The sequence below is a fragment of the Pelophylax lessonae genome, assembly GCF_965119305.1.
Source record: "Pelophylax lessonae genome assembly, chromosome: 4".
Classification (NCBI taxonomy): Eukaryota; Metazoa; Chordata; class Amphibia; order Anura; family Ranidae; genus Pelophylax; species Pelophylax lessonae.
In genome coordinates, this window is record NC_138771.1 from 59,565,607 (window position 1) to 59,577,667 (window position 12,061).

A 12,061-nucleotide genomic window follows, 5' to 3' on the forward strand; every position below is an offset into this window, starting at 1 on the left:
TGCAGTCTACAGTGTTAAGGGTTGCAGCAGCACAAGCAGTTACAAGGAGCTACCTCAGTCAGTGAAGGGCTGGAGGGAGCCATTCACAGGACTTTTGAGCCAGACAGAGTGTCAAGAGTCAAGTGTTACTACAGTCCTGGATCTTCTGAGTTAATCAAGGAGTTAAAGTTGAAGTTTTATAAGTAATGGCAGCGATCAGGGACTTATAATGGGACTGCAACATTGGACACTAAGTGACACCAATACAGTGATCAGTGCTAAACATATGCACTGTCACTGTACTAATGACACTGGCAGGGAAGGGGTTGACATCAGGGGCGATCAAGGGTTAAATGTGTTCCTAGGGAGTGCTTGCTAACTGTGTGGGTGGTGCTTATACTGTGGGAAGACAGAGACTAGTGTTCCTGCTTTGCTTTTTACATTGGCAGATCACCATTCTATCTCTCTCGGGAACGATCGTCGGGTCCCGGCAGATATCGCGTCCGCAGGACCCGCTGGATCTAATCACAGTAGGAGCGGGTCGACGGCGGCATGTGTGCGCACCCCAGACCTGGAAGTGCAGGATCATGTACAGGTATGTGATTCTACGCAGAGGAGCTGCTTTGCCGCCATATACGGTCGGCAAGCAGTTAATGCATGACATGCTTTAAAGTGATTGTAAAGTCTTGTTTGATTTGCACAGAGCAGCCCAGATCCTCCTCTTCTCAGGTCCCTCTTTGCAGCTCCTAGCCCCCTCCTTTAGTTGAGTGCCCCCACAGTAAGCAGCTTGCTATGGGGGCACCCAAGGCAAGCCAGAGCTATGATGAAGGGAGCTTGTCTCCTGAAATGCATTAGCAGACCTATCTACAGGGACATGTTCCAACGAGTAATGGCGGCGATCTGCGATTTTTTTTGCGGGACTGCACATTGCGGCGGACAGATCGGACCCTTGACTGACATTTTTGACACTTTTGGGGGTACCAGTGACATTACTACACTAATCAGTGCTATAAATATGCACTGTTACTGTAAAAATGACACTGGCAGGGAAGGGGTTAATTTTATTGGAGAGGGAGGGGTTAATGTATGCCTGGTGCTTACTTACGTGTGTGGGGGGAGGTGACTGAGTGACACAGGGACAGATCGCAGGTTCAGCTATGCTGAACCCTGCAATCTGACCCTGTCTGTCATTTAGGAGCTCTCCACACTCGATTCCCCGACGATCGGGGAAGAGCGGCGGTGATCACCACCGCTCCTCCCCTGGCCCGACTCCTGCTGTGACTGAATACAGCGGGAGCGAGCCTCTGGCAGCACGCGCGCCGCCCACAAGGGGAGGAGTCCAGCGACGTAGGTCTACGTCGCTGGACGGGAACGAGACACTTTGCTGCAGTACAGTCAATGTGACCGTTCGGCAAGTGGTTAAAGCTCAAAAAAAAAAAAAAATATAAAACTGCAGAGGTGATCAAATACCACCACAAGACAGCTCTATTTGTGGGGAAAAAAAGGACAAGCATTTGTTTGGGTACAGTGTCGCACAACCGCGCAATTGTCAGTTATAGTAGTCGCTGATCGCTGTCATTACTAGTAAAAAAATAAATAAAAATATCCCATAGTTTGTAGACACTATAACTTCTGTGCAACCCAATCAATATACGCTTATTGGGATTTATTTTACCAAAAATAGGTACAATACATATTGGCCTAAATTGATGAAGAAATTTAATTTTTTTACATATTTTTTATTGGATTTGTTTTTAGCAGAAAGTAAAAAATATTGTTTTTTTTTTCAAAATTGTCAGTAATTTTTTTGTTTATAGCGCAAAAATTAAAAAGCTGCAGAGGTGATCAAACACCACCAAACTAAAGCTCTATTTGTGGGGACAAAAGGAGATCGGTTTTATTTGTACACAGCGTTGCGCAAACGCGCAATTGTCCGTTAAAGTAACGCAGTGCCGGTTTGCAAAAAAATGGCCTGATCATAACGGGGGGGGTAAATCTTTCGGAGGTCAAGTGGTTAATATGTCCATTGGGAAGATCTGCCTTCACCTCCTGTCCTGCTGAGCCCCCCCAATCTCAGTAACTGAGACAGGAAGTGAAGAGAAATCTCCCAAATGGGGACACAGACTGCAATAAAAAACTCCCCCCCCCGAGAAGTTTTGTGTCTGGACAGAGACTGTTATCACACTTCTTCCCTCAGAAAAAAAGCTCTGTGCTAACCCAAATATGGGGACACGTGACCCCTTTTCATTCATTCAGGCCTCCTGGCTTCCACCACCAGACACACAAGCATCGCATTTCCCTGCCAGCACCGTATAGAACGTATAATACTCCGGCCCCCCTCACACCCGCAACATCCCTTCTCATAACCCAGCCAGATTTTAGTGCTGACCTTCTCGGCGCTGGACTCTCCCATTTCCACTACGAAGGCCTCAACCCAAGCCGCGGTGTTTCCCAGCTGCCGCCTCCGCCTTACAGTGCAGTGTGCCCGGCTGTGCTGGCAGCATTCCTCGGCTGGCTCCGCCCACTGATGATGCGGGAAGGCTCAGCCTATACCTAATATGGCAGTGTGTGTGTGTGTGATATGTGTGTATAATACAGAGAGGGCCCAGCTCCGGTATATACACGGGGACAAATCCCAATTCCAGTCACATTTCACACACAAGCAGCCATTCAATGTTTCTATTGGGGATCATTCACACAGGCGACTAAGGACTGCTTTACGCCATGGAAATGCAGTCCGCATGCGTTTCTGCTTGCACATTTTTGACACGCTTTACCGTGTTCCAGTGCAGGAAAAGTGCAGCATGTTCTACTTTTTCTTTTCCTGAAACTGTGGAAACGATATCCTACTATCTACTATCCATGCGTTTTTGATGCAGAAAAAAATTGCACTGGACTGCATGTGGTGTGAACTGGTGTTCTATCAGAATGCCGCTACCCATCCCAGATTGTGCATTGGAAGTGACGAGTGGACCAAAAACACTTAGGCCTCTTTCACACTTGTGCGACCTAAAAACACAAATCGCAGTAAAAATGCACTACAAGCTTTTCTGCAGCTTCTCCATTGAACAAAAAAAGCTACGTTTTGCATTTAAAAATGTCCCTGACCCTTTCCATTGATGTGAATGTGTCCCGCCAAGTAGGACCTTGTCCCAGCTAATTTACTCTACCAGGACTTGTCCCGGCCAGTGGAGGAGCAGGAGGGGCCGTCTTACCTTTTATTTCTCCCTGCTCTCCAACCACCATTAACTTCATGTTCAGTATGGCCGGTGGGCGCCCTGTGATTGGGAGAACTGTGGCGGGGGCTGGCCTCTGTGCCTGTCCAATAGGTGGTGGTTTGGAGGGTGGACCCGGGGCGCAGAGCAGTGCGCCCTGAGCCCACCCATTGTGTGACAATCGCGAATGAATATTCGCGATTGTCACACAGATCCTCCTCCTGGCCAATCAGGAAGCGGGTCTGAGACCCGTTTCCTGTTTGGCCGAAAGGCGAAATTTGCCGATTGGCCGAGGAGGAGGAGGACTCAGGAGACGCAGAGAACTGAGGAGAAGCCGCCACTTGCTGCATCAGGTAAGTGCACTGGTCTCTCTGCACGCTGTGGGCACTCTGCATTGAGGGGGGCACGCTGTGGGCGCTCTGCATTGAAGGGGTACGCTGTGGGCGCTCTGCATTGAAGGGGACACACTGTGGGCACTCTACATTGATTGGGGCACGCTGTGGGCATCTTTGCATTGAAGGGGGCACGCTGTGGGCGCTCTGCATTGAAGGGGTACGCTGTGGGCGCTCTGCATTGAAGGGGACACACTGTGGGCACTCTACATTGATTGGGGCACGCTGTGGGCATCTCTGCATTGAAGGGGGCACGCTGTAGGCGCTCTGCATTGAAGGGGGCACGCTGTGGGCGCTCTGCATTGATGGGGCACGCTGTGGGCATCTCTGCATTGAAGGGGGCACGCTGTGGGCACTCTGCATTGATGGGGCACGCTGTGGGCATCTCTGCATTGAAGGGGGCACGCTGTGGGCATCTCTGCATTGAAGGGGGCACGCTGTGGGCGCTCTGCATTGATGGGGGCACACTGTGGGCATCTCTGCATTGAAGGGGGCACGCTGTGGGCGCTCTGCATTGAAGGGGGCATGCTGTGGGTGCTCTGCATTGAAGGGGGCACGCTGTGGGTGCTCTGCATTGAGGGGGGCACGCTGTGGGCACTCTGCATTAAAGGGGGCACGCTGTGGGCACTCTGCATTGAAGGGGGCACGCTGTGGGCATCTCTGCATTGAAGGGGGCACGCTGTGGGTGTCTCTGCATTGAAGGGGGGCACGCTGTGGGCGCTCTGCATTGAAGGGGGCATGCTGTGGGCGCTCTGCATTGAAGGGACACACTGTGGGCGCTCTGCATTGAAGGGGGCACGCTGTGGGCATCTCTGCATTGAAGGGGGCACGCTGTGGGCGCTCTGCATTGATGGGGGCACACTGTGGGCATCTCTGCATTGAAGGGGGCACGCTGTGGGCACTCTGCATTGAAGGAGGGACGGTGTGGGCACTCTGCATTGGGGGGGGCGCTGTGGGCGCTCTGCATTAAAGGGGGCACGCTATGGGCACTCTGCATTGAAGGGGGCACTCTGTGAGTGCTCTGCATTGAAGGGGGCACGCTGTGGGCGCTCTGCATTGAGAGGGGCACGCTGTGGGCATTCTGCATTGAAGGGGGCACGCTGTGGGTGCTCTGCATTGAAGGGGGCACACTGTGGGCGCTCTGCATTGAAGGGGGCACGCTGTGGGCACTCTACATTGATGGGGGCATGCTGTGGGCATCTCTGCATTGAAGGGGGCACGCTGTGGGCACTCTACATTGATGGGGGCACGCTGTGGGCATCTCTGCATTGAAGGGGGCACGCTGTGGGCGCTCTGCATTGAAGGGGGCACACTGTGGGTGTTCTGCATTGAAGGGGGCACGCTGTCGGCACTCTACATTGATGGGGGCATGCTGGGGCATCTCTGCATTGAAGGGGGCACGCTGTGGGCACTCTACATTGATGGGGGCACGCTGTGGGCATCTCTGCATTGAAGGGGGCACGCTGTGGGCGCTCTGCATTGAAGGGGGCACACTGTGGGTGTTCTGCATTGAAGGGGGCACGCTGTGAGCACTCTACATTGATGGGGCATGCTGTGGGCATCTCTGCATTGAAGGGGGCACGCTGTGGGCACTCTACATTGATGGGGGCACGCTGTGGGCATCTCTGCATTGAAGGGGGCATGCTTTGGGTGCTCTGCATTGAAGGGGGCACGCTGTGGGCGCTCTGCATCGAAGGGGACACGTTGTGGACACTCTACATTGATGGGGGCACGCTGTGAGCATCTCTGCATTGAAGGGGGCATGCTGTGGGTGCTCTGCATTGAAGGGGGCACGCTGTGGGTGCTCTGCATTGAGGGGGGCACGCTGTGGGCGCTCTGCATTAAAGGGGGCACGCTGTGGGCACTCTGCATTGGAGGGGGCACGCTGTGGGCATCTCTGCATTGAAGGGGGCACGCTGTGGGTGTCTCTGCATTGAAGGGGGGCACGCTGTGGGCGCTCTGCATTGAAGGGGGCATGCTGTGGGCGCTCTGCATTGAAGGGGCACACTGTGGGCGCTCTGCATTGAAGGGGGCACGCTGTGGTCACTCTGCATTGAAGGGGGCACGCTGTGGGCGTCTCTGCATTGAAGGGGGCACACTGTGGGCATCTCTGTATTGAAGGGGGCATGCTGTGGGCGCTCTGTATTGAAGGGGGCACGCTGTGGCCACTTTGCAATTCCTATACTATTTAGCAGTGTTTGTAAACTTAAAGCGGAGTTCCGGCCTCGGAAATGATTTTTTAATAAAAATACCCCCGGGACAGTCAGGGCTAGTACATTCCACAATGGATAGCCTCTGAACTGTCCCAGGTCACACTTACCTTTTAGAAGAAATACTTACCTTGAAAATTTCTTCTCCAGCACTGCCATCTCAGGTGTGGGCAGCTGAATCCAGCGCGTCTGCTTCTGCATCCTTTTCGGTCCCACAATGCACTGCACCGGCCCCGCTCATCACTTCCGGGGCAGGCGCGTCATCCCTGCACAGCTGCAGTGCAGTGCATTTGCTTCTTGAGAGCGATGACGTTCAGCTCCCAGGAATCAATGCAAGGAGGAAGTGACGGCGCGGGCCGCGGCCGCAGGGGGAGGAAGAGGAAGAAAGGTGTCTGCATTTCTTCTTTTTTTTTTTTTTTTTTTAATTTTAATTCTTTATTTTTTTTTCCTGGTATGGAAGAGCAATGTTGAACAGAACTATAGAACACCTCCCTATCTCCTCATCACCATAACACAGGGGAAAATCTGTTCTGCAATTCACAGAGGTAGGACTGATAATATTGCTTGAAATAACACTGCACAGGACAGATCTGGATTTCTGGCAGGATCAAGGAGTATTTTTTGCTCTTATCACACAGATACAACAAAAGGAAGCAAGCTAGAGACATTTATTGTTAACCACTTCCGGACCGCCCACCGTATATTTCATAGCTGCCAACTGTCTCCTTTTTTACAGGACAGTCCCGCCAAATAGGACCTTGTCCCGGCTAACTTACTGTGCCGGGACTTGTCCTGGCCAGTGGGGGAGCATGGGGGAGGCTGGAGGGGCCGTCTGACCTTTTTATTTCCTAATGTCTCCCTGCGCTTCAGCCGCCATGATCTTCAGGCTCAGGATGGCACCCTGTGATTGGGCGAACATGACGGGGGTTGGCCTCTGTGCCTGTCCAGTAGCGTAGCGTGGGTGGCGCATGCGTGGTTGTCGGTTTGGAGCCGGGCCCCGCCCTCGCATTATCAGACCGTCACCGGCACGCACTCAGCACCAGCCTTTTCAGTCGCCTGCTGCTTAGCACCTACGGACCCGACCGACGTTACCTAGCCTCCTGAGAGCGAGCGACGTAGAGCTACGTTGGTTTGCCCAGGAGCCGCTGCCTGCCGCATTAAATCTGACGCGGGAGGTTGTGAAGGGGTTAAAAAGACCATATAATCAGATTAAGCTTTTTTATTAAGAAGTTTTTTTTTTTTTTTTTTTTAAAGATACAGAGGAAACACATTCTATTTTTTAAATTGGTTGCTTTTTCCTTTTATTTTAAGCTCTGCTAAATAGTTTCCTGTAATTCTCTCTATATTGAATAGACCCTATAATCTGATAAGTAGGCGGGGATTATGTGGAGTGGGTGGAGCTTTAGGGAAGTGGGTGTGGTAATTGATAGCTGTGCTGCAAAGTGTCCCTGGAAATTGTTTTCAAATGTTGGCAACTATGTTAATGGATAACTGAGAATATGGTTTGGATTGCTTCAAATGGGTTCTGTGTTTACACTTCTGATAATGTGTATTGTACTTCAATGTCAGAGATAGACAATCTGTCACTGGCAGGCTCCTCCTATTGTCTGTGTATTGAGGTGTGATGTGTATTCTGTTAAGCCTGTCTGTCCCATTGTTAATTGTTAATGAACTCCCATATTATTTCCATCCAGATGGCTAAAAAATAAGTTCAGGTTAATTCTATTTCTGTATACAATTTCATCTGCATATGATAAAGTAACCCCTGACCTGATGGGGTAATCTGATCAGGAGGGGGATGTCCATGCTGTATATAAATTCTGTGTTACTGTTCAATAAAGGAGAAGGTTACAGAACAAGCTAAGTTGTCGGCTAGCTTTGTATGGGGGCGGTTGGAATATTTGATATCTACGTTCAAGACTGAAGGAAGCCGTATACTGACGGAAGTCCACAAGTACAGTGTGGGTCGCGGTTCTATTACACATCCTATGCGGCTAAAACAGCCCTCACACGGGTGTGAGCCTTTAGAAGAATTGGGTGCATCTCAATGCAAGTACTTTAGGTGCGTGGATCTTCTACTAGGTCTGCCAGCAAGAATGTGCAGAACATACACACTACACACATGTGAATGAGCACCCTGAACAGGAAGTTGTCCCAAATCTAGTTGATAACAATGCAGGCCTCATAAACATGGACAGTGCGGGCATGAAAGGCATTTTCTAGTACCCGAGGAGCTGCAGGCGCAGCATACAGCCTACAGCTGTACATGGCTGTACTCTTGTAAATGCGATGCTTCGGTGTCCCTCTGTGCATGCGTGTACAATGTATTTTCTGCATACGGATGTTTTGCGTCGTATGCTCATGCATGGATAGATGCCCATGCCCAGGAGCATTGGTGTTTACAGGAGTTTGGCCATGTACAGCCATTAACTTGTATGGCAAGCTGTTAAGCAGCATCTGTGTCTCCTAGGGTGGGGAAAACGCCAAGCCTATTTGTTGTCTATTGCGGGCACCCAAAGATTACAACATACAGCACAGCATATAACAGTGGCTGTCCGGGGCATGTGACATATAGTATAGTATTGAGTGGGCCATCCAGGGTATACAAGGTACAGCACAGCATATAGAGTAGGCCTTGCAAAGCATGCAACATACAGCACAGCATGTAAAGTTGGCCATCCAGAATATGCAATGTACTGCGCAGGATAACTAGGTGTGAGGGCCACATGAGAAGGCCTGAAGGGCTGGATTTGGCCCGCGGGTCTTGTGTTTGACATGTGGTATAGAGTGTGGCTATCCAGGGTATGCAACATATGGCACATCATATAGAGCGTGGCCTTTCAGAGTATGCAACATACAGCACAGCATATAGAGTATCAATTGAAAAGCAAGATGGGATAAATGAAGGTGTGTGAAAAACAGCCGGTCCCTAGTTTGAAATACTTACCCACCAGTCTGCTAACAAACCAAAATAAACCTGTCTAACAATAAAAGTTAAAAGCAGGAGTTTAGTTAACACATATTTGCAAATGCATGCGGAAGCTGCAAGGCCGACGACAAGGCATTGTAAGGTTCTGGCACTCTCAGTGCCTCCTATCACATCATTTCCGGGTGCGTTCCATCTACCTAGATAGATGAAGCACATATAGGTGTGTTTCCCTTTAAGAGTGCTGACATCATCATGAGGCGCCGGACTGAACAGCTATTTAAATCAGCAGCTTTCACTCACATGTGTTCGTTCAACCTGCTTTGTGCCTTGATGCTAACCTGTCTTGAAGCTCTCATGCTTGCAAGCATACCTCGCTGTCGGAACCACGCTGCGCTGATCCCTGTATCCCGCTACCGGATCATCCGCTCTTGCCGAACCTCTCCTCTGCTACATTGCTACTAGTGATAAGTACCCCACAGGGGAAACCTCTATAACCTTCATACTAAAGCTTACACTATCTAGCTCTACATACTAAGGACTATTATTACATCTGCATTATCTAAGATTGCTAGCTCTTGAGCCTACTACCATCTGCTCTTGCACTGGGTTGGTCTCTCCTGTATGTTCACCTGCTACTCTATCATCTGCTACCATACATGATTGCTAACCTATCTGCATCCCATCTGCTACTATCTTACTTTCAAGAACATTTCCTTTCAAGTGTCTGTCAGCTACCATCTCTACCCAACCTGTCTCTTCAGCCTATCATCACTGAGTTACTATATACATAAGTCACTCTAGGAACATCTTATTGAGTGTGTGTATTTACTTGCTGAATTGAGATCATCCACACATGATGAGTCTTTGGGAGTTGGGATTGGTGTCTCAGCGTTTCTCTACATGACTACTGAAGTGGAATATTTCTGCAGCTGTAAATCCACATCATACATAAAACGCAGGAGCGGTACAGATTGAACGAACCAGATAAAATGGATTCAGCAGAAATGACCACTCAGGTGACACAGTTAACACAACAAGTAACTGCGTTAATACACGCACTTACTGAATTAAAAGAAGACAATCAGGCTCTGACGCAGCAGGTGGCCAGACTGACACAGCCTACTGCTGCTCAACCCCCAGAACCTCTTGTCCTTCTACCAGACAGGTTTGATGGTTCCCGTTCCTCTTTTCTTTTTTTTCGTATGGATTGTGAGCTCCTATTTATCCTTAAGCCTAGGACCTATCATAATGACTTTATTAAAGTGCATGCTGCCATTAATTTGCTTTCTGGCAAAATGAAAACGTGGGCATACCAGAAACTGCAAGAAAAAAGTCAGATTCCTAGACAATTGGGAATCATTTGCAATTGCGATGCACTCCCAGTGTCTCCCCTCCCAAAAATCTACTCCTAAACCTGCTCCAGGTAACCGCAGACCCCGGCTACCTAGGGAAAAAAGGAAACCAAATGAATATGGTGATCCTGCCTGGTCATGGTCCAAGCCTGCCTTAAACAGTCAGCCTTGTCACTCTGACACATCTCATTTGAACCCTGATCCTACAGAGATGGATGAGGAGCCTATGGAGATTGGTGCCGTACATACTAAGTTGTCCTTACAAAAAAAAAAAAGATCACAGGAGAATCTGTGGCCTTTGTTTTTATTGTGGAGAAGGGGGACATTTCATTACATCCTGCCCAACCCGACCCCATAGGCCTAAGGCTCTCCCAATGGAGGCCAGGCGAATCCGAACTGTCTTCCCTGAAAAACAGCCTGGAAATTACCAAGGCTGTTGCCAGCCCTGTCCCCGTTCTATATCAGAAAAGGACACCCAGAAATTGGCAGATGTTGGTATAGATACTCCTATTTTTGCAAGTACATTTCTAGCTTCCAATGAAAACATTGAGATTCTTGCACCTGACTGCGTACGCGCTTCTAATGGCACGGTGGTATGTAGGAAGGATCTGAGGATGTTTGAAGAAGCATTGGTTGCTAGGATTACTTCGGATGGTTATGCGTCCGATTCTAGTGAGGGGTTCATGTAGCAGACACCCTAACAACAAGTGATCCGATTCTCATATCGGCAACAAGTGATCCGATTCTCACATCGGTTACCAACCTGATCCGATTTTCATATCGGCAACAAGTGATCGGATTCTCACATCGGTTACCAACCTGATCCGATTTTCATATCGGCAACAAGTGATCGGATTCTCACATCGGTTACCAACCTGATCCGATTCTCGTATCGGCAACAAGTGATCCGATTCTCGCATCGGTTACCAACCTGATCCGATTCTCATATCGGCAGCAAGTGATCCGATTCTCACATCGGTTACCAACCTGATCCGATTCTTGTATCGGTAACAAGTGATCCGATTCTCGCATCGGTTACCAACCTGATCCGATTTTCATATCGGCAACAAGTCCTATCCGATTCTCATATCGGCAACCAATCTTATCCGATTCTCGTATCGGCAACCAGTCTTATCCGATTCTCGTATCGGCAACCAGCCTTATCCGATTCTCGTATCGGCAACCAGCCTTATCCGATTCTCGTATCGGCAACCAGTCTTATCCGATTCTCGTATCGGCAACCAGTCTTATCCGATTCTCGTATCGGCAACCAGTCTTATCCGATTCTCGTATGGGCAACCAGTCTTATCCGATTCTCGTATCGGCAACCAGTATTATCCGATTCTCGTATCGGCAACCAGTGTTATCCGATTCTCGTATCGGCAACCAGTCTTTTTCGATTCTCACATCGGCAACCAGCTTTTTCCGATTCTTATATCGACAACCAGCCTTAGAGGCCTTCCGGAGCCGGCCTTACGGGGGGGTACTGTAAGGTTCTGGCACTCTCAGTGCCTCCTATCACATCATTTCCGGGTGCGTTCCATCTACCTAGATAGATGAAGCACATATAGGTGTGTTTCCCTTTAAGAGTGCTGACATCATCATGAGGCGCCGGACTGAACAGCTATTTAAATCAGCAGCTTTCACTCACATGTGTTCGTTCAACCTGCTTTGTGCCTTGATGCTAACCTGTCTTGAAGCTCTCATGCTTGCAAGCATACCTCGCTGTCGGAACCACGCTGCGCTGATCCCTGTATCCCGCTACCGGATCATCTGCTCTTGCCGAACCTCTCCTCTGCTACATTGCTACTAGTGATAAGTACCCCACAGGGGAAACCTCTATAACCTTCATACTAAAGCTTACACTATCTAGCTCTGCATACTAAGGACTATTATTACATCTGCATTATCTAAGATTGCTAGCTCTTGAGCCTACTACCATCTGCTCTTGCACTGGGTTGGTCTCTCCTGTATGTTCACCTGC

At 49.5% G+C, this 12,061-nt stretch overlaps 1 protein-coding gene across 1 annotated transcript in view; it reads right to left on the reverse strand.

The window, feature by feature from the left end:
* UNC45A (unc-45 myosin chaperone A) overlaps positions 1-2,517 on the reverse strand; it is a 48,275-nt gene extending 45,758 nt beyond the window's left edge. The window contains exon 1 of the mRNA XM_082253222.1: positions 2,369-2,517. Within this exon, the coding sequence (XP_082109348.1) occupies positions 2,369-2,392 (24 nt within the window). The 5' untranslated portion in view covers positions 2,393-2,517. The remainder of the gene's footprint in view (positions 1-2,368) is intronic.
* Between the last annotated feature and the right edge of the window lie 9,544 nt (positions 2,518-12,061).